This window comes from Macaca fascicularis, chromosome 12 (genome assembly GCF_037993035.2).
Source record: "Macaca fascicularis isolate 582-1 chromosome 12, T2T-MFA8v1.1".
Lineage (NCBI taxonomy): Eukaryota > Metazoa > Chordata > Mammalia > Primates > Cercopithecidae > Macaca > Macaca fascicularis.
In genome coordinates this window covers 132,342,564-132,366,273 of record NC_088386.1, presented here as the reverse complement: position 1 = coordinate 132,366,273, position 23,710 = coordinate 132,342,564, and the positions used below count along the sequence as shown (strand labels likewise).

Below are 23,710 nucleotides of genomic sequence, written 5' to 3'. Positions count from 1 at the left end.
ACCCCATCTCTACAAAAAATCACCCAAGTGTGGTGGTGCGCACCTGTACTCCCACTACTCAGGAGGCTGAGGTGGGAGGATTGCTTGAGCCCAGGAGGCAGAGGTTGCAGTGAGCTGAGATTGTGCCATTGTACTTCAGCCTGGGTGACAGAGTGAGACTTTGTCTCCAAAAAAGAAAAGTTGTTTGTTCTCATTTTACTAAACTTAGAAAATTGGCTCAAATTTCCTTAGGATTTTCTAATGCATATATTTACCAAGTATGATATATGTGGTTTCCTGTTCTCTTTTCACTGACTTTATGGGGTGAGTGGACACTGTATTTTAACGACATCTTCATTGTGAAATCCCTCCCACCTCCAGAGGTTCATAGGTATTTCTTTGAGAGTGTGTGTATATGTGTGTGTACATTTGTGTTACATTTAACTAATTCGTTCAAAATTTTAGTTTAAGACATGAATTGAATCTTTAAGATAATGATTTTTTTGAAGTAATTGATTTAAGTTTATAGTTTTGCTAATGTCTCTTATAAACAGGGTCTTGAATTTTGTCATATTCTTGTTTCACAGCTTTCAAAATGGACTTTAACGTTGTTCTCTTACCCTTGGACATTTCTTTACTCCAGAGCTCCCTAGTATTCCTGGATTTCGCCCACTTAGCTATTGGTGCAGCCTGTCCTAATGACAACAATCACAATAGTGTTCACCATAGTGACTACAAAAAATAAGAAAGGAACAAGTATAAAATAAGAAACTATTCTGGGAATATAAGAGCATGCCCAAAATTAAAACAACAACAGTAACCACTCCAAAATTTAAATAATCCAAATGGTACACATAACTGAAAAGCAAATTGGTTCTGGAAGATAAAGCTAAAGAAATCTCCTATCTGCGCTATAACATAGTGATTTTTTTCTCCTATTTGCACTATCACCTAGTGCAAATAGACAAATGGAAAATATAAAAGCTCGGAGTCATGAAAGATCAATTTGGTGGTCTGGCATTTATCTAATGTTTACTGCAGACAAGGAAATGGAGAGAAAGAGATAATAGAAGGAAAACTTGAAGAGTTGAAGGTAATTCTTTATATTGAATAGACCTACCAAAGGAGAATACAATGAATGAAGAAATGCCTACACCTAGATACATTTTAATGAACTTTCAAAACTCTTAAGAGTAAAGCATTATAAATACTTTCAGGGAGGTAAACAGCTTACTTGCAAAGGAACAACAATTCCGTTTGCAAAAATGGAGCTGGAAACTCTACATATTAGAAGTAGAATTCCTCAAAGGAACTACCAAAATGCCATTCAAGTGGGAGGGACCAAATGAAGACATCCTTACAAATGCAAGTCCTTATAATATTTATGGCTATACATATTCATTCTGAAAGTTACACTCAAGGACATACTTCAGCAAAAGGAAAACTGAATACAAAAAAGAACAAGGGTCATATGGTTTGGATGTTTGTCCCCTCCAAATCTTGTGTTGAAATGTGATTCCTAATGTTGGAGGTGGAGCCTAGTGGGAGTTGATGGATCATGGGGGCAGATCTCTCATGAATGGCTTAGCACCATCTCCTTGGTGATAAGCGAATTCTCTCCGTTCACACAAGATCTGGTTTTTTATATGAATCTGGGACCTCCCCTTCTTTCTCTCTTGCTCCCTTTCACCACGTGAGGCACTGGCTCCCTGTCATCTTCCGCCATGATTGTAAGTTTCCTGAGGCCTCACCAGAAGCCACGCAGATGCTGGCACCATGCTTCTTGTACAGCCTGCAGAACTATGAGCCAAAATAAACTTATTTTCCTTATAAATTACCCACCCTCCAGTATTCTTTTATAGCAGTGCAAAAATGGACTAATGCAAAGGGTAAACAGAGAAACCAGGACATCTCATAGTTAAATGTAAACACATGTTTTCAAAATTAATTACAGTCTATGATATTATAAAAGGAGGTTGTGGGAAGAAAAGTGAACACATGCATAGGTCCTATACTTGTTCAAAGAAGCTCTAGATTATGATAAATTCTAGACAGATAGAAATACAGATATTAAATAACATGTTAAAATTTTAAGATAACCAGTAGAAGATTAAAATAAGATGTATAATTTTTAAACCACTACATGATAAGAATGAACAAAACTAACTCCATAAATCCAGCAGAAGGTAGGAAAGGAAAAAAACAAAACAAAACAAAAAGAAAGTGTGTTAGATAAGAAACTTAAGATAAGATTATCTCCAAATGTTTCTTCTATACAATGAATAAAATTTTTCTTTTCTATAATTCTCAGATTGAGTTTTTTTAATCCAGATCTATGTTGTTGACAGGAGAGAAACCTCAAACATATTGAAGCTGAAAACTTCAAAACAAAAGAACATAAAGCATTACGTCAGGGACTGTGGATTAAATACACTGAGTAAATGTACTCAGTTAGCTTTGCTTCCTCTGGATGCTTGCATTTCTTATTTGCCTTTGCTAGGACACTATGGAAGATATTAACACATTTGTTTAGTTTCTGATATTTTTGCCAGCTCTGTAACTTTTATGACCTCAAACCTTTTTGTTTGTATATATTTTCAGAATCCACCTCCTCTCTTTAATGAAGTCAGTGCTACAGTAATCCAGGCTGAAAAGGTGGACCGCCTGCGGAACGAGGTGCAGATGAAGCATGAAGAGGACTACAGGGAAGCCCTGGTTACCATCAAGAATGACCTAAAGTTGATAGAAGGCCTGGACATCAAGGAGAACCTTCAAGACCAGATCCGGCATTGGTTCATTGAATGCAGGTGAATATGAGCTACATCGTGATATGTCCAGACAGTCTGTTCTTTAGTGTCTGAGGTTATTGTATGTTTTTAAGCACAGAAGCATATTGATATAGAGTCATGAGGTTTCTTGGCTTCGTTTTAGAAGCGTGAAGTGCCAAGGCTAAGAATTCAGAAATTAATTTTTTTAAATATGGAAAAACGGCCCACATAGTGCCTCTGTGACCACATGGCTTGGAATATAATGGGTGCATGACATAGCCCCAGGATGGCAGGACTTCACATGCCAGGTCTGTCCGAAAGCCACGAGACCCAGAAACAACCTTCCCTTCTGGCATCTAGCCAGCCTCTCTACTTGTAAGAAGCTTGAGATTCTCGATCATGGTCCCTCTCGGTCATAATGCTTTGAGGCAGCTGCTGATTCCTGGGACTTGACACCTCGCCACCAGGTCTCCTTGAAATGATGGTGTGTTATGTGGTTCTTGCGTTGCTATGAAGAAATATCTGAGGCCAGATAATTTCTAAGGAAAAGAAACAATTGGCTCAAGGTTCTACAAGCTTTATGGGAAGCATAGTGCTGGTATCTGCTCCTGTTTGCCTTGGGGAGCTTTAACTCAACTTACAGTGGAAGGTGATGCAGGAGGAGGCGTGTCAAATGGCAAGAGCAAGAGCAAAAGAGAGAGTGTGGGGTTGGCAGTGGGAGGGTGGTGCCACACACACTTTTAAACAACCAGATCTTGCAAGAACTCCCTCACTATAGCAAGGACAGCACCAAGCCATGAGGGATCTGCCCCCATGACCCAGACACCTCCCACCAGGCCCTACCTCCAACGCTAGGGATCACATTTCAACATGAGATTTGGAGGGGGCATCCAAACTTTATCAAATGGGTAGATAGGTAGTTTTGGGGACAAGGCTCCAAGCGTATTCATATTTAAGGGTGTTCTTTAATGCTCTTAAATGAAACATTAAATGAGTTAAAACTTGTTTACAAAAGATGGTTTTTAAATGGTATTCATCAGAGAATTTTTCTACACAGCAGAACAGTTTGTTGGTAACCTAATTAGAAGAATTTTTTAAACCAATTTTATTTATTTCAAGAAGGGAAGAAAAGAGGGCAGATTGTTATGATAAATCCCAGGAGCCATAGAAGGCAGACTTGGCCATCTGTTTTCTTGATGGGGTATTGCATCATATTACATCAGGTCTCAAGATGTTCTGACGCCAACTGTGGTTAGCTCATCAGGACCAGAGAATTTAAATGTTGGCAGTAGAAAAATTGAACTTTCTCTCAAAAGATTCTGTTGAAAGATATCTGTGGCAGGCAGCCTCTAAGCTGGCCTCCTGTGATCCTCCCCTGAAGTGTAAGGTATACCTAGTAACTCACTTCCAAAGACAAGGATATGGCTAGAGTGATGGGATATCACCTTCATCCTGCTTGCCTTTCCTGCTCTCTCACTTGCCTTTTCCCTTGCTGGCTCAGAGGAGTCAGCCACCATAGTGTCTGCTGCCCAGTGGAGAGGCCCACATGGCAGGGAGCTGGGGGAGGCTCCCGAGCAACAGCCATTGAGAAGCTGAGGGCCCCCCTCCAGCAGCCTGAGAACTAAATGCTACCCACCAACCACAGGCATAGACTTGTAAGTGAATCCCCTTGACCCAGGTGAGCCGTCAGATGAGACCACAGTCCCCACCAGCACTTTGATGACAGCCTTGTGGGAGACCTTGAAGCAGAGGCGCCCAGCTGAGCCACATCTGATTCCCCACCCACATAAACTGTGATGCAATATGTGTTTGTTGTTTCAAGCTGCTAAGGCTTGGAATGACTTGTTATGCAGCAATAGGTGTCTAATACATATCAATTACTTTTACAGTGATTTACAAAAATCTAAAGTACTATAAACTTCTTGTATTAACTTTATGTGGGATCCTAATACACTATCTCCTCAATAATACTTCAGTTTTATACTAAAGTTTCTTCATGAGTGTTTGACATAACAGTGACATGCTTTTGACTGAGAGTTCCATCCTTTCCTACAATACAATTTTAAAAGTGATGACTTTTAAAAATTCAAAATTGATTACATTTGTGAGATTTTCTTTCTATGTCTTATTTATCAGAGATATTTTATAGCAAAATGGGATATTTTGAATGAGGGGGTATTTAAAATGAGGAATTTGATGTTGTGTAAATTCTGTACTGATGATGATAAATGGAGATGGAGGGCTGCTGTTAATTGAGCAGATGGTATCGATGTGCACATAGCCCTCCTTTCTCCATCACTTTCCTCCTTGCTTTCTGGGGATGGTTTCATGAGAGCATATATTTGTCAAAACTTATAAAATTCTGTCCTTGAAATATGATCAGTTTATTGTATATCACTCAGGCCTCCATAAAGCTGTTAGAAATATATCACAGTAATAGTAGTATATCAGCAAAAATGCCAATGCTTGTCGTTCTTTAAAATATCATGTTCTGTTATCCAGAATACCAAAACCCAGTTTTCCAGTCACTACCATCGTTCTCAGACTCCCACTCCTGCTCATGGTATAAGACTTGCATCTTCATCAAAAATGGGTCACAGTAAAAAAGACAATAAATAAATAATTTTAAAAAGCAGTGGGGGAGGGAATACTTGCATTTGCCAATTATAGGTGACTTTGTCTCTTCTGGTTTAAAGTAGTCTCTTTCAGGTTAACTGTCTCTCCTGGGTAAATCTGAAGTCAATTTAAATGTCTCTCTCTCAAGAATCTTGCCCCATTTTTCTTCTCCTTACTGCATCTGACTGTAAAAGGAAATTTCATATCCTTACACTAACAGCTGGCAGCTGGGGAGAGTGCCAGGCACACCATTTCATACCCTGGTGGTTTTTTTGTTTTGTGTTTGTTTGTTTGTTTTTGAGACAGTCTCGCTGTGTCACCCCGGCTGGAGTGCAGTGATGTGATCTCGGCTCACTGCAACCTCCACCACCCAAGTTTAAGTGATTCTTCTGCCTCAGCCTCCCGAGTAGCTGGGATTACAGGTGCACACCACCATACCAGGCTAATTTTGTATTTTTAGTAGAGACAGGGCTTCACCATGTTGGCCAGACTGGTCTCAAACTCTTAACCTCAAGTAATCCACCCGCCTCGGCCTCCCAAAGTGCTGGGATTACAGGCGTGAGCCACCGCACCCAGCCCCTGGTGGGTTTCTACAGCCATGTGGTGTGGCTGTGCTGGTCCGGCCCACCTGGTCTGTTGGGGGCTTCCTTTGCAGCCCGTGGTTTCTGCCACTTCTCCCCAGGCACTGGCTACCCACAGTCCAAGCCTCTTGGGCCTGAGCCCGGCTCTGCTGGCTGCTAGTTCTCCCCCATGAACATAGGTGGTGCCAGGCCCATGTCTCAGGGGCCTATCCATCAGGTCCCCTCCATTTTGCTACCATCGAAAATGCTGCCCAGGTGGGAAGATGAGCACCGCCTCAAAGTTCACAGATTCTTGTCAGCCACTCCGGGGCTTCCGCTGTGGTCTCAACATTCACCCCGCTCTTTGACTGAGGCCCTTACAGGATGGGTCCCAAGGACTCAGGGTCCCCACCCTCACTCCTCTCTTTCCTTCCTTCACCGTGCTGCTCCACTGCTTTGTTGTTCAACTTGAGAATGACTTGTGATGAAAGCCCCCTGACCATTCCCTCCCAGGTTCCTTCCATCTCTTCCATGAGCTCTGAGAGCCCCTCCACTTTGCTCCTCCGGGCAGTTTGACACAATGATTAGGAATGCAAACTGGAGTCATTGCTTCCCGCAAAATAGCTGTGTACACTTGGGCAAGTCACTTAGCTTCTCTGTGCGTAGGTTTCCTCATCTGTGATATGAGAACAAGAATCGTCCCTGTTTCACGGAGTTGTGAACAGATGAAGGGTGCTTAGACCTCTTAAGTGTGGGCCACTGTCATTTCTCCCAGACTATAACCACTGCTCACTCAGATGCCCCCCTCCCATGTAAACTGCAGGTCCCATTAAGACTGTGCCTGCTAGCAGGATGAAACTGGTATATAAATTTCATGAATAAGCAGTGAATGGTGCTTCAAGCCAATGGTATTACAGTTTTTCATTCTTATTCAGTTACATAATTGGGTCTGGAGAAAATATACTTGGGATGATTTTGTGCAGTTGCAATCATGGAAATGCAGGTAGAAAGGCATTGTTTCAAAAGATTTAAGTCTTCTGATTAAATCACGTTGGTTTACACCTAAAACTGTCCTTTCCATAGCTAACAAGGATTATATGCTGTGTGCTCAATGTTCATGAATTTCCCTTATCAGGAACTTCCCCCATTTTCTCGTGTGTCAAAGAATAGGTATTCAAAAATATATTTTCTGTAAATGAAATGATTCTTTACTTTCATATAGACAGGGTAAAATCTAATTTATTATTAAGTGGCAAAACCAGGTTGAAAGCACTATGTACAACTGTAACCCCAAATATGCTAAAATATTTATATTTATATATATATATATATATATATATATTCACAAACAGATTTAACTTATTAAATCTATGTTTGCAGGCCAGGCACGGTGGCTCACACCTGTAATCCCAATACTTTGAGAGGCTGAGGTGGGCAGATCACCTGAGATCAGGAGTTTGAGACCAGCCTGGACCAACATGGTGAAACCCCATCTCTACTAAAAATGCAAAAATTAGCTGGGCTTGGTGGCGGGTGACCGTAATCCCAGCTACTCAGGAGGTTGAGGCGAGAGGATTGCTTGAACCCGGGAGGTGGAGGTTGCAGTGAGCCGAGAATGCACCACTGCACTCCAGCCTGGACAACAGAGCAAGACTCCGCCTCAAAAAATAAATAAATAAAATATATATATATTTGCAGATGGATGGAAACTTCAGGAAGGATACACCAGAAACTGTCAGCATGGCTACTTCTAGGGGCTAGAGTGGTAGGGTTACTTTTTGTTTCATATTTTTCTCTACTGTTAGAAGTAGAGAAAATAAGTGTTATTTTTATATTTATAATAAAAACCCTCACTAAAACATATATGTAAGGAAAAAGAAAGGCCATCTGTTTGGGTTGATTTTATGTTTTTAAGACACCCTGATTTTAGAAACGTCAATGAATATACCTTAGACACCCGTGGCAATCGTCTTTTGACCAAAGGGTAGGGAGACGGGGCTGGCCATGGATGTGAGTTGCTTCCCCAGCTGAGGTCCCAGCAGGGTCATGGGAGACAGAAGCAGCTCTGGATGTCATCCCGGGAGCGCCTTCTCAGTTGTCCCAGGGTTTATGGGCACCTTTGAAGATCCGGCCCTCACTGGCCTGTCCCTTGAGAACACTTTATCCAGTGTCCTTGACCTGACAGTTTGGAGGCCAGTTAGAGTCATCCTCGTGGGTGTGCTGTGCAGACTTCACAAAGATGTAAAAATGCCTCTTTTTGAAGTAATGGAAGGTCAAGAGTGAATTTATTTTCCTTAATTGGATTATACTTATCTGATTGACTTTGATAAAATCCCTTTCCTTGCTTTTTTAAATCAAAGACAAATAAAAAGCAAATATTGTCTTTTGAAACATGAAACATGGTCAGTCCTCAGGATAAATTCCAGTAGGACACACAATGATGGCTCAACAAATTCTTAAAAGCTACAGTTAATATGCACTCCCACGATTTGGAATACTTATGCTTATCTCATTGAATTAGCGCTTATAGTTGCCAAAAGGGGTTCTTTGTTTTTTAATTCAATTTCTACGTTATTGTACATGAAGTTTTTTCCCCAATGTTGAAAGTAGTGATCACTGTAGAGCATTCACAAGATAGAGCTTAAAGAGGAAAATTGAAATCATCTGTGAGGATGTAGAGATAGCTACCATGAAATTTTTTGATAAATTTCCTTCCAGTCCTTTTCTTTCACATATATATTTTAATTACAGTTTTAGGAATCATTTCTCCAATTTGTAAAAATTTAACATTGACTTTTCCCTTGTCCTTAAAATATTTTTCCAAAGAAAACCATCTTTGTTTTGATGGCCTCACTTTCGATTGCATGGATGCACTAGTTAATTAATTGATTATGATCTTTTTAAATATTTTACCAAATTGATAAAAGAAAAATGGTATCTCAGTCATCTTTTAATTTGTGTGCATTGTATTAATAGGGAGGTTAAAGAATCTTTTGGTTTCTTTGTCACAAGCATTGTAAAATGCCCAGTCATTTATCCGCTTCCCTTTTGGGCGTTTTTTTTCTTTTCTTTAGGTGATCTCTAAAATGTAGTTATATATGTATTACAGATACCAAAGCCTTTTGAATTATTGCAATAATGACTTCTCAGTTTATCATTTGCCTTTTTTTGTTTTTTGAGCCAGAGTCTCACTCTGTTGTCCAGACTGGAGTGCAGTGGTGCAGTCTCGGCTCCCTGTAACCTCCGCCTCCCAGGTTCAAGAAATTCTTGTGCTTCAGCCTCCCGAGTAGCCAGGATTGCCACCATGCACAGCTAATTTTTGTATTTTTAGTAGAGACGGGGTTTCACCATGTTGGCCAGGCTGGTCTCAAACTCCTGACCTCAGGTGATCCATCTGCCTCAGCCTCCCAAAGTGCTGGGATTACAGTCGTGAGCCACCGCGCCCGGCCTTTTTTTTTTTTTTTAATTTAACTGGCTTATAGGAAAGCCAGAAAGAGAGGGAAAGAAAGCAACAGTGAGAAAAACGATACTGTCCCAGCAGCCCATTGCACGGTTTCTGCCAGCGAATGCCCCCTTGCTGGCCGGGAGCCCCTGAGTATCACTTCTCTGACTCTGTAGAGTCAAATGAGGTGATGCAAATAGAATACTTGGGCCCCACAAATTACTTGTTGAGGGTATGCATTTTATGTGTGCATTTTCTGTTTCGAATGAGATTTTCTTCCAATATTTTCCTTGTGATTGGTTGCAGACTTGTATATAGTGTGTGCATCCCTAAGTGAATTCCCACATTAGTTCTTGTAGCTTTTTAGTTAATTCTCTTGGATTTTACGTCCTGCCTCCACGCCGGTGTGTTTTCTCTTGCTTCACACTTAAGCTCTACAGGCCTAGAATTTTCTAGATAGTGTGATAGTTGTGATTATTTTTCTTTGTACTGTATAAACGATTTGAGATAGCTATTTTTGTCAAATATTGCAATTTAAGGAACATGCTTTGGGTTTGGAGGCGCTTCAGTTGTTCATCAAGCAAACACTGATGCCCTCTACTTAAACCTTTGGCCCTATCTCCTCCTCCCAGAGTCACAACTCAAGTGTGGGCTCCTTCCCTGTACCCCGTCCCTGGCCTCCCCTGTAATTAGAACCATTTTGGTGGTTGGACACATTAGGTGTGTATTCAATAATAATAATAATAGAGACTCAGAGTTACTGAGCACTCATTCTATAATTCTACATCAGGAATTTGAAGTGCTTTATACTTTAACTAATTTAACCCTTGTATTGGTTTACTGTTGAATTGTAACAAATTACCACAAACTTGGTGGCTTAAAACAATAGAAATTTATTTTCTCCCAGTTCACAGGTTGGGAGACTGACATCAAGGTGCTGGCAGGGCTGTGCTCCCTCCGGAAGCTCCCTTCCTTGCCTCTGCCAGCTTCTGGGGGCTTCCAGCATTCCTTGGCTTGTGGTCACATCGCTCTGTTCTGTGCTTCTGTGGTCACGTTACCTCGTTGTCTTCTATGTGCATCTAATCTCCTTCTACCTCTCTCTTACAGGACACTTAAGACTGCATTTAGGACATACCTGACTAATCCACAATCATCTCCCCCTCTCATGAATCTAATCACATCTACAAAACCCCTTTTTTCATACGCAATACCATTTACAGACTCTGGGGATTTGCACTCAGTATCTTTAGGGATCATTATTCAGTGTCTACTACAACTCTCAACAGCTTTATGAGATGAGCGTCATAATCCTGTTCATTCATGAATAGCATTCATAACGAAGGAGGAAATTACAGACGTTTGTATTTGTCCTGACCAGGGCTGTGCAATAGGACTTCGTGCAGTGGTGGAAACGTGCTTGATGTGCACTGTTTGGTGTGGTAGCCTCTGGCCACATGGGGCCACTGAGCACTTGAAAGGTGGCTGGGGTGACTGAGGATCTGAATTTTTAATTTCAGTTCATTTTATTTCATTAAATTTAAGCTTTGATGGCCCCTTGTTGCTAGTGGCTCCCATATTGGACAGAGCAGTCACAGGTACACTTGTTATCAGAAAACATCTTGCTCTCATTGGTTTTTCTCACGGCTTGAACTGCCGTCTAGGTCTCAGGATGTATCCATAAGCTTCACGTTAAAGTATCATAAAGGGGTCTCAGCTGTAACTTCATCCAGCCCCTTGGGGTGATAACAGAGAAGCCTGAAGCCCAGGTGGGCTGCGTGGCCCACAGCCAGCCTCGGGACTGTGGGCTCCTGCCCCTGAAGATGCAGCAGCCTCTCCTCATCTCCCCATGGGCTTCGGAGCCACCTGAGTGGCTGTCATCTCTGGACCCTGGGACTGATTCTAGGCCTCACAATCTTTCCAAGTGAAAATTCCAAATTGCACTATTGTGGAACATTGCCATTTCTCCGCCACCTATGCCTGTTACTTCATTTGTTGAAAATATGCCTGACTTCCAGCTCATTCTTCAGTGCAGAGGGAGTAAACACCCACCATCTACCCCACTCCCATCAGGTGCCAGCTCTGGCACTGGCCGAAGGGCATTGCTAGTCTGATTTTAGCAGATTCGTTTTAATTCACGTAAGCTTGAGGAATCTGAAAGTGATGTAAATTAGGTAGCCACATTCTGTCTTTTAAGCCAACACATAATCAGTCAGAAGTGGGGTGACCTGGGAAAACTCGGAGGCTTGAGGTTGTCAAGGTCCTCAGCACACGAGCCTGACTAAGGGTATAGACCAGCCACTGCTTTCAGTCTTGTGATGTGATGGTGTCTTCTGTATCTCTAATCAACAAATGCATTGCAAATGCCACACACATGCAGAGGAGCAGAGGCCCTAGAGCCAGGCTGCCTGGGTTCAAATCCTGGCTCTATCACTTGCAGGCTGTGTGACCTTGCGCCAGTTACTTAACCTTTCTGTGCCTCCATTTCCTCATCTTAAAAAGGAGGTAGGGATAGTAATAGTACCTACCTCATAGGTAGAGTAATATAGATTTGTAACTATAAAGCCCTTAGAACAATATGTGGCACAAGATACACCCTCAGTAATCATGTTAAACCTATAGAAAGTCTATCAGATTCTCAAATAAATGACTTGTAATTTGGATGTTTCCCATATCCGTAGTACCCCATGTTTTTATTCTGGAGTCTGGGGCCTTTGTATTCACAGCTGTACACAGCTTCTGTGGCTCCCACAGTCAAAATGCTGCATTGCCAACCTACAAAAGGAGAGACTGGCTGGTGGTGGAGGCGCCGAGAGCAAGGGCTGCCAGTGGTGGGGGTGGGCATGCAGCTGAGGGGATAATAACAGGGCAGACAAACTGAAAAAAAAAAAAAGAAAAAAACAGCACGCAGTGTGCTTGAGTCTCCAGGGCATGCCTCCAGATCGCCAGCAAATGCTCATTCTTTCTGGAGGAGGTCTTGAAATGCTTCGTTGTTTTTTTTTGTTTTGTTTTTTATTTTTATTTTTTTCATTTTTAAAATTAAGATACAGCTTAAATGCAGTAAAATTCTCCCCTTTCAGTGTACAGTTCTGCGAGTTCAGCTTTGTCGTTCGAAGGCTTGCGGGACCTGGGGAGACCTCCAGATTCCTTGTCTGTCATCTTCCCAGTAGATGCCAGTCGAACTCGAGAGCTAATTCGCAAATAGCGAGAGCGACCATACTCACTGTCCAGAGAGCTTCGGGCAATAGACAGAATGTCACATCTTCACGTTCCTCCCTCCACTCCAGCCTGATGCTCTCCCTGATAGTATCTCCGAGCTCTCAGGCCTGCAGCACCTCCCCTCACTAGTCACACCTTTAAAAGCTGTCCTTTCTCTCAGATGAACTTGCATTTCTCTACTGCTCCTGCTAGGCAAGGGGATGGCACCAGGTGCTGCCCCAGAAAGCTGTCATGGGAACCCAAGTCTTAGACATGCTCAGTGGCTTTCTCAGGGCTCATGACTCGTAACAGGTGAAGCTGGAATTAATATTCAGGTTTCTGATTCCCACAACACCAAGTGGGTCTCCTCCTTCTGAGCATGCCAGTGCAAATGTCCTCAGCCACGTGTTGCAGAGGAGTGGTAGGTGGTCAGCATTTTGTTGGAAACAGATGGTGGTTGCACAAAGTCACATGGCTCACTAGGTGCCACCTGGGAACCCAGGTCTTTCCTAACTCCTAATTGCCTCTCTCCTACTTCTTAGCATCTTCATGCAGAGCGTAGTGATGGTTCTGTGTAGTTAAAAGGAAAAGAGAAAAAGACAGAGGAGGGGAGAAAGAGAGAAGGAGAAGAATCGCGTGATTTGAGAAAGCTGACTGTGGCTTGCCCCAATTATTTTATAGATGACAAAGCAGACTCAGAAAAGTCAGGTAACTTGGCTGAAAAGCTGCCTGGTTACTGTCAGATTGAGAACTACAATCTGGGTGAGTAAAGACTTTGAAACACGAGCATTGTGTAAAACTGGAATTGTTTCTCAAGAGAAAGTTCAGAATTGTTCTCTCTGAGGACTTCTAAGGACATCAAAGGAAGCCACCTGAAGGTTCACAATAGATATCTTCTGAGGACCATGGCTGTATGTATTCTTTCCCTTTGTAGTCCGTTTTCTGCATGGAGCATGAATTACTTTCAGCATGAAAAAAGAGGTTTTAGAAAGACAGAGGGAGACTGATGGTCACATACAGAGAGGTGAGTTAGAGGCTCATTATTTTGAATTCCTTGTGTAATTATATTTTTAGTAAATTCTCAAAAGCAGCTGTGATCTGTAGCGATGTGAACCATGTATAAGTTACTCATATGAGAAGGCAAATAACTTTTTCTACTGTTTGCTTTGGCGGAAAATATATTAGGTTGAATGGAGGAAGAGGTGGGATGAGAACTTAAGGTCCAGGCACTATTCACTGAGGCCTTAGGGACAGGTGCACGCTCGCGTGAAATTGCAGATTTTGATGTCAGTCATCACAGTCAAACAAATTAAGAACATCCAGCAGCTCTAGGCTCTCTTGGTTTATCCAGGCGCCAAGTCAGATGAAAGACAGATTCAGGGCTCTTTGGCAAATGCACTGAATGGATTTTCTCTTTATGGACCCGCAGGCTGTTCCAGGTTGCACCCTTGGGTCCCAGTATACCCTCTATTGTGCTTTTCTGTCCATCCCACTGGAATCCAAGTGACAAACGAGATCCCTGCTGCTGCCAATGGGGCATGACCTGAAGAACCCGTGGGCTAAGCAGTCACTGCTACCCTCTGCATGCCATCCAGGGCAGAGAATCACTCTAAAGAGGGGAAGGACACCACTAAAAAATTAAAACTGGGCCGGGCACAGTGGCTCACATTTGTAATCCCAGCACTTTGGGAGGCCAAGACAGGTGGATCAGCCGTGGTCAGGAGTTCAAGACCAGCCTGGCCAACATGATAAAACCCCGTCTCTACTAAAAATACAAAAAATGAGCCAGGCATGGTGGCAGGCGCCTGTAATCCCAGCTACTAAGGAGGCTTTGGCAGGAGAATCACTTGACCCCAGGAGACAGAGGTTGCAGTGAGCTGAGTTTGCACCACTGCACTCCAATCTCAGAGTGAGACTCTGTCTCAAAAAAAAAAAAAAAAAAAAATTAGAATTGGTGCTATCCTGGGAAAGTGGAGGACCTCAAATCTATTGCATCTCTGCTGCAGTCACTGTAGCTGGGGAAGTAAGAGGACTTGGGAATGTTCTTTACAGTACTTAATGCATCTGCGGCAGAGGACAGAGCTGTTCTTTGGATATAGAGCCATTCAGTTTGTTCTCGCAAGCTCTTAATTTCTGTGTTGTTTGGAGACGTATGTCAACATGTATGTGTTGCTTTGAGCAGAAACAATCAGGCCTTTGTGTTTTGTAAATATGATAAATATTCATTTAGCACTTGATCAAATAAGGCTGGGGGATCTTCAAAGTTTACCTCTAAACCTTAAAGTTGTCCTTTTCTTCAACTGACTCTTGTTTCCACTTGTAAAAGATTACTTCTTTTCAAAAGTAGTGCATAAGAAGTGAATTCAAATGTAGATGACTGAACATTTTGCTAACCTGACTTTTCTCCTATGTCTGTTTTCCTAAGCTTTCTGGATTCCTGAGTTAGAAAAGGGAATGACCTGTTCCTCTCAATGAGGAGGGGTTGCTGGGGTTGCTGGGTAAATGATGGCGCAGGTTTTGAATGATGGGTCGGTGAAGAGAAAGGGATGACAGTGCCTTTGAACGGGAGAATCTTTCCATCCCTTCCTAAGGTACTCTCTTCTCCCCTGGGTATTCATTTTTCTACACAAGTAAATATTTAAGAAAGGTGAAAATAATGCATGCATCGCATTTTCTGAGTAGAAGAGTAACCAGAACCAAAATAGCCAATTGTGTGCTGAGTAAGATATTGTTCCTTTTAATAAAATTTTTAAAAAAAAGGTTGGATAGGGAGGTTCCTGTAGGATTCAAGCCTGAGTAGAATTGAAGATAATACTTTCGAATCAAGAAGGACGCTTCGGTCTTGAGTGATAACTGCTAAGACTATCCCGGTAATAAGTAGAAACATCAATGAATAAATCAGATTTTGTAATGTGCCACTAAGAGGTTGCCTTGCTTCATGTACCACTTTTTCCTCCTCTCCTTTGAGAAATAGTGAGCCCCTCAGTTTCCCAAGGAGGGCCATGGTAATTAAGTCCATGTGCAGTCGGTTGCCTTTATTGAGTGTAAGTGAATTTATAGGCAGCAACTGCCACCTTTGGAGGCTTCTGTGCAGTGGCACAAGCTGCTTTCTTTAGAATGCAGGAAAAATTTATGAGCCTGCTGACATTAATGGAGGTGGCTGGATGACTTGGGGGGGACCGGCTGGAAACCCCTCCATCCACATATTTTTCATACTTGATGAAACACAGATAAATCTCTGTCCTGTGAGTCTGAAATGGTGAGGCCCGTTGAAGCTCAGTGTCGGACCTCAGGGGAAAGATTGATCATTGTAGTAGCTCTGCTTTCTAAATCACTGCAAACTCTAGAGATGGGCATTTTCACATTCGTGCAAGAATTTTTGACGATATGCATAAATTTTTAATAGCCCTTAACTTGACCAAATGCTCCATACCTCACATTTGCTAACTGAAAGATATCAGGCACACATGTTTCTCTTATCCAGCTTTTGCAAATAAAAGAATGTAAAGGCAGATGGCTATATTGAGTGTGTTTCTATTAAGAAAGTAACATTAATCATGGAATAAATTATGTAAAAAATTGGCCGGGCGCGGTGGCTCAAGCCTGTAATCCCAGCACTTTGGGAGGCCGAGACGGGCGGATCACGAGGTCAGGAGATCGAGACCATCCTGGCTAACACAGTGAAACCCCGTCTCTACTAAAAAATACAAAAAACTAGCCGGGCGAGGTGGCGGGCGCCTGTAGTCCCAGCTACTCGGGAGGCTGAGGCAGGAGAATGGCGTAAACCCGGGAGGCGGAGCTTGCAGTGAGCCGAGATCCGGCCACTGCGCTCCAGCCTGGGCGACAGAGCAAGACTCTGTCTCAAAAAAAAATAAATTAAATAAATAAATAAATAAATAAATTATGTAAAAAATTAACATTGCCCTCCCCAGCATTTGTCACATGTAAATCATAGAGTTTCCAGAGCTGAAAGGATCTGTGGAAATTGTCTACTAGGCATACATACTTATTTTTAAATAACTAAATGAATAAAGCTAGTTCAATTGCACCATTCTGCAGAGAGGAAAACTAACCAAGTTCCCACCATGATACCATGATTTGCCCACATCACACAGCTAACTAATCAATGGCAGCTGCCCTGGGCTTCTTCCTTTCCAGTAAAATACAATTTTCATGATACATCTACCCTCCCAACTGCTTCTTTATCAGGTGTAAAGCTTTATTTTAAAGTTTCTGGTTGGAGCCTTCAGGCCCACAGCATGGCATCCTTGGCCAGTGGGCTCTACTGGGTTCCCCACCTGTGAGCCTTATCATTTTAAGTTCATACAGAAAAGGCATGTGATAAAATTACTCATCTTATTTTTAAAATTTTTAAATAGAAAAGGTTAATTCACAGCATAATAAAATGTAAGCTCAATAAATACAGGGATTTTCATGTCCTCTGTTCACTGCCTTTTCCCAGAACAGTATCTGGCATAAAATAGTCTATAGGTATGTTATGAAGGAATAATGAAAAACCGAGTATTTTTTAAACGAGACAGCTATACTCATATATATATATAAAGTTCTTTTGTTTTATTTTAAACAAGACAGCTGTACTCTTTTTTAATATATTTTTTAAACAAGACAACTTAATGGAGAAATACTATAGGTCTTCCCAGGAAAGGAAAGGACAATGTAGATGACCTTTGCCCCTAATATAATTAGTGCCATAATATAAATTATTGATAATACAAGGACATGAAAAGGAAATAAAAAATGAATATTTTAAAGAAAGTGGCAAAATGTATTTTTAACAATCAATGATGGGCTAAATATGGAAGAAAAGTATAAGAACCTTATGAAAATTGAAGTCTATGAGTGTTAAAAGGAAGAAATGAGAAAAGACTTGAATAAATGGAGAAATGGACTATGTTTCTGGTTAAAGGGAAAGATGATAAATCTGCTCTAGATAATTTATAGAGATAATGCAATTTCAATTAAAATCCCAACAGGATTATTTATTGAACTTGAAAACATAATTGTTAAAGTCATTAGGATTAAAATAAAATGAGAACAATAAGGAAGGACAAATGGCACTGGATCTTCAACTTTATTATAAAGAAAAACAAGGTAAATGCATCACACTGATACAAAAGCATAAACATACATCAGACAAAGTGGAGAGCCCAGGAGCTGACAGAAATCGATGGAAATGAGTAATGTATGATAAATGAAGGTTAAAAACGTAGTAAGAATGGAAAATAACAGAGTTGCAATAACTAGATTGCTTTAATTGTTAAAGCCAACAAATAGTAGAAAGCTGAATAGGCCGGGCGCTGTGGCTCATGCCTATAATATCAGCACTTTGAGAGGCTGAGGTGGGCAGGTCACGAGGTCAAGAGATCTAGACCATCCTGACCAACATGGTGAAACCCTGTCTCTACTGAAAATACAAAAATTAGCTGGGTGTGGTGGCAGGCACCTGTAGTCCCAGGTACTCGGGAGGCTGAGGCAGGAGAATCGCTTCAACCTGGGAGGTGGAGGTTACAGTGAGCCGAGATCACACCACTGCCCTGCAGCCTGGCAACAGAGTGAGACTCCGTCTCCAAAAAAAAAAAAGAAAGAAAGAAAGAAAAGAAAAAAGAAAGCCGAATAGAAAATGTAACTCCCCTAAAGACAGGTCACAATTTCCTAACTCTAGAAACAAAAATATTTTCAAAGAAAATTGGACCCATTCCACTGTAAAAATTATAAAGTCAATAATCAAACTCCAAAACTACGACATACAACCAAACATAATATTTATTATAAACCATTCTATTGTTTTATTTGATTACATAGTTCCTATTTGCTGTAGCAAAGACAGTAATACTGAAATGCATGTTTTTTAAATTAGCAGTCTTCCTCCCTCCAGTCCCATGCCTCCCTCCGGTCCCATGCCTCCCTCCGGTCCCATGCCTCCCTCCGGTCCCATGCCTCCAAGCAAATCCAGGTGGACAACTTCTCACCTGTCTCCAAGCACCTGCAAGTGTAAATACACACGTAGGGGTTTCTCCTCCTGTCCCTTTTTCATTCAACCAAAAGCAAAGTGGCAACTCATGTCTCTTCACAACCTGGTCTTCCTCTTACCATTATTTCAGGAAATGAGCAGGCTTTAGCTGGGGAGGGGAGGTGGTTAACATGTAAGGCGTCTTAATTTTCCCTTTTAAAATAATGAGAAATAGGCCCCCAGAGAGTGTTTCCTGCACAGAGCACCTGATTTTCAGAACAGATTGCTGCGGGGCTAGCAGAGATGCCTGTAAGCCATGAACTAAACTGACATGAGTGAGTAGAGTAGTAGCGTGCCACAGGTCCAGCCAGGCCAGCAAGGCAGGCACACTGCCTCCGACAGTGCAAAGGAGGTTTCTCTGCCTCAAGGGAGTCCCAGCCCCTGCCTCCAGGCTGTGGGGCTCGGGTGCAAAACCTTCCAGCTACGATAAGGAAATGGCAGCAACACGGCCTGAGTCACTCAGCTTCTAGGCAAACACCCCATGGACAAAATAAAGTATTGCGGAGGCGGAGGCGAGAGAGTGGGCAGGTCTGGCTGTCCCTGGCTTCATGGCAGAGTGGTACCTTGGGCCAGTGCCTCCTACAGGAGAGTGATCCTTTTAAAACAGAAGACATATCATGCCATGTCTCGGCTCACGGTTCCCAGTTCTCTCGCTCAGAATGAAACCAGTGCCCATACGGTTAGGTTCATCTACGTTTCAGTTTACTAGTGTCAGGCCGAGTTTATGTTCGATTAATAACAGCACCCGGCTGGGCATGGTGGCTCATTCCCATAATCTCAGCACTTTGGGAGGCCGAGGCAGGCGGATCACCTGAGGTCAGGAGTTCGAGACCAGCCTGGCCAACATGGTGAAACCCCATCTCTATTAAAAATGCAAATATTTGCCACGCAGGGTGGCAAGCACCTATAATGCCAGCTACTCGGGAGGCTGAGGTAGGAGAATCATTTGAATCCGGGAGATGGAGGTTGCAGTGAGCCGAGATCATGCTACTGCACTCCAGCCTGGGTGACAAAGCGAGACTATATCTCAGAAAACAGTAAAAAATAAAAAACTAACAGCACCCTCTGTCATTCTTAAAGGTGCCCTGATCTAGACATGAAATTCCACGGCTCCCCCACTTACAACAGTCTACATGATAGTCTCTGTCCCCACCCCCGGCCTTGTCCCGCCGCCTTACAGCTGCTCTGCTGTCCTGGCTGCACCTTGGGCACTCTGGAGGCCCCCTCCTCAGAGCCTGTGCCCTTGACTAAAAAATAATAATAATAAATACAGCCAAGCATGGTCGCTCATGCCTGTAATCCCGGCACTTTGGGAGGCCAAGGTAGGCAGATCACTTGAGCTCAGGAGTTCGAGACCAGCCTTGGCAACATGGTGAGACTAAAAATACAAAAATTAGCCAGACATAGTGGTGGGCGCCTGTAGTCCCAGCTACTCGGGAGGCTGAGGCAGGAGAATCGCCTCTGCACTCCAGCCCGGGTGACAGAGTGAGGGAGACTCTGTCTCAAAAATAAGTAAATAATTAAAAATACACCAAGTGGCACATTACTTCACTTGCTTTAAGGTTTTGCTCAAATGCCATCATATCAGAGAGGTCCTCCCTAATTATCGTGTATAGTATGTTTTTTGATCAAAGGATTTCCCTCTCATCTCACAGCCGATGATCTTACTGAGGTGTGTATCTTTGGGATGGAGAAAAAGGAAGGATGTTAAGCTTTTAGGGGATGATTATCTCGGTTTCTCTTTGCAGTTTGTAAAGTACTTTAATAGATGCAGAGATCAACAATTTTAACACAAAATCCTCTGCAAAATCATTATGTTAAATATGCTGCTTTTGTGCATAATAATTATTTAAATTGCAGCTTTCCCTCAATTATACTTCAAATCTTAATTCCAAAGCCACTTGATTATCTGCGAACTTTCATCGTTTTGCTGATTTACAAAGTTGATGTGCAGCGTGTGCTACAATGTCATTCCTGAATCCGTTCTCCCTGACCCTCCATCGGCCAGCTCTCATTTGCTCTCAGATTTCCGCAACAGGCAAGGTCCAAGCCGACTCTTCGATTGGGCATGCAAAACCACCAGATGGAACCAGCGATGCAGAAAATGGAACTCATCACGTGGTCGCATGAAAAATATAACCTGGACTATCTGTATGAGGACTCTCTCACTTCACCCAAATCTACAGAACAAAACAAGAGGAGAAACAAGAAAGGCAAGAGCATCTGGGAACACAAAGTGTGGGAAGTGGATGCTGATTTGATAAGACCATTGTAAGTTTCTCAGGTATTTCCGAACCATTAGTCAACATTTGGTCACCTACAAGCAAATGCTGGTGCCTTTCTCAGGGACGACACTCCTCTGTAGGAGTGATCCTCTTAAAACATAAGTCCCATCACGTGGCTGATGCTGTCATGGAGGAGATAAGGCAATCTGTAACACAGCGGCCCCTAACCTTTCTGGCACCAGGGACCTTTCTGTCCAGGCCTCTCTCCTCACCATCTCTCAGCGTCTCTTCACAGTGTCTTCCCTTCATTTCTTCTTCTCACGAGGACACCAGCCCGATTGGATGGGGCCCTCCTACTCCAGCATGACCGCGCCTCTGCCAGTTCCTTCTGCAGTGACCCTGTTTCCAACCCGTCGCATCCCGAGGTAGTGGCAGCTGGGACATCTGCATGTGACTATGAGGGGGCGGGAGGCGCAGCACAGCCCATCGTCCCTGGTGAGAGCTACTTTAATGGAGACAGGGACCATGAAGAGTTCTTGAAGAGCCAGCCTGGGAAGGAGACAGAGATGAGAGAGTCACTGGAGGAGGCTGGGAGCTCAGGAGGCTGCGAGTTTGTTAAATGAGTGAGACCTGAGCATCCTGCAGATCTACAGGGGATGAGGCACAGAAGGAGGAGAGAGTCCCCAGGAGCATGAAGTGGGAGACACCAAGGGCCCAAGAGACCCCAGGCCCAGCAGCCACAGTCAGGGGAAGTGGCAAGACGGGTCCAAGGGGGACGAATCGGCTCTTGAAGGTGGTGGCTCCCCTCTCCCCTCTCCCTGGGACACATGGGCAGACAGTGCCTGCACCCTGACGTGCGTGACTGGCAGGGCCTGTCCAGGGCCCAGAGCCCAGCGTTTTGCAATTCCAGTTGTTTGAATACTATAGATGCCCACACCATGTGGCAGCCCTAAGCACAGCAGAGGGTTTTCCAGGCATTCGGCCTGTGGGTCCCAGGCACCACGGTTGGTGAACATGTGTGTCTAAGCGTCCAGAGGGCAGCCTATGCCTCTGCAGGGGCCTGAGACCCCGGGAAAACAAAGACAGGGTAAGTGCCCATCAGGACAAGAGAGCGGCTCCAAGGAATCAGGTTCCACAAAAAGCAGAGACTTTGGTTTCCACTTGTAACCAAGAGAACTGTCTTCCTGACACCCTGTAATCTGGGTTCCTGAGTTACTCCTGGGGAAGTCCCCAGGTGGGCAGTCACCTGCAGTCAGTGCCTCTGACCCCATCTGTTTACACTGGAAACATCGTGGGAGCCAAATATTTTCCGTTCACTGGTCTCTGATCATCAGCCCTCTCTCCCCTGAAGGTTTTACACCTCATGCAGCGCACTGAGCCCAAAGCACAGAGCACTCATCACCTCGCAGCTTCCTTACAATTAACAGCAGGAGCGGGACCAACTGTGCCTTGACTCTGAGGAGGCTCGGTCGGATGTCAGGATAGGTTCCTGTTTGTGTCACAGGACACAGCTAAAAATGCGGGGAGGGAGAAATACAACAGCCAAGGGGGTAAAGTCTCAGGAATATAAAATAGAACTCATAACTGTCTCTCTTAACATGCTGTAAGTGGCCAAGTCACAGGGAGGGGGCCAAGGAGAGACTCTGTCAGTGCAAAGCCAGGGCACCCTGGGAGTATCACACCGGGGGTCCAACCTCTGTGTGAACAGAGGCCTCCTAGCCACCCACGGGAGGGACAGATGGAGTGCAGTGAGCAAGAAAGGGATAGTGCACACCCGTCTGTTTGCAGAAGCATTTGTGGGTGTGTCTGTGTATGTGTGATAAAGAGCTCTCAGGCACATTGTCACTTTCTAGACACAAATTTTATATTTTTAATGTGTACCCTACAATAGTTTTTTTTCATTCTTTAAGGATAAGACTAATTAAATTTCAGATTATGACTAATTATATAAACTAACATGTCAAAGGAAAACTAAATATGTTCATCTGTTAAAAATAGCCCAGGCAGAGTGGCTCACGCCCGTAATCCCAGCACTTTGGGAGACTGGGGCAAGCGGATCACCTGAGGTCGGGAGTTTGAGACCAGCCTGGCCAGCATGGTGAAGCCCTATCTCTACTAAAAATTCCAAAAAAAAAAAAAATTAGTCAAGCATGGTGGTGCACACCTGTAGTCCCAGCTACTCGGGAGGCTGAGGCATGAGAATCATTTGAACCCAGAAGGCAGAGGTTGCAGTGAGCCAATATTGCACCACTGCACTCCAGCCTGGGTGACAGAGCAAGACTCTGTCTAAAATTAAATAAATGATATATTTAATACTATCTTTACCAAAAGCACCATGATAACATAATATTATTAAATCTTAGTATGACCATCGATGTGTTCCATAATTAAGAATTCCATGTTAGAAATGACATACGTAAATTATTTTTGCTTTTTCATATGTCACTAAGTTTGTTTTGAGTCCTCAAAAACACTCAAGCTTTACAATGTGAAAATAAAATTATGCAGTGGAGTTCCTTGTAAAAGTGGTTATTGAAGGAAAAATGTGATTGGGACTGAAAGAAACAGCGCTATCGTTTTGACTCCTAATGTATTCATGGTTTCTCTCTAAGCCCTGTCCAGGCTGGGCGATGTACGGGTCTGAGGCAGATCGTGGTCAGTTTAACAAGGTTTCAGACATGAGTCATGTGGACAAGCACCACCTAGGGCCCAATATCCGCATCGGCCATATGATTGTGGAATGTGAGCTGCGTGAGGGCAACCTCTGCCATCTTTGAATGTCAGATCTCTGTCTCCCATCACTGCATCTAGAATCTAGTTGGGACTAAACAGATATTTGTTGGTTGACTATATGAATGAAAGCTTGGATGGATGGAGGAGTAAGTGAGTGATCC

At 43.1% G+C, this 23,710-nt stretch overlaps 1 protein-coding gene across 8 annotated transcripts in view; it reads left to right on the top strand.

Annotated features, from left to right (window-relative positions):
• The window catches only part of DRC11 (dynein regulatory complex subunit 11), a 165,968-nt gene that overhangs the window by 38,550 nt on the left and 103,708 nt on the right, over window positions 1–23,710 (top strand). For all 8 annotated transcript variants that reach the window (XM_045367968.3, XM_045367966.3, XM_045367967.3 and 5 more), the window contains one exon: window positions 2,581–2,786. In XM_045367968.3, the coding sequence (XP_045223903.2) occupies window positions 2,581–2,786 (206 nt within the window). The remainder of the gene's footprint in view (window positions 1–2,580; window positions 2,787–23,710) is intronic.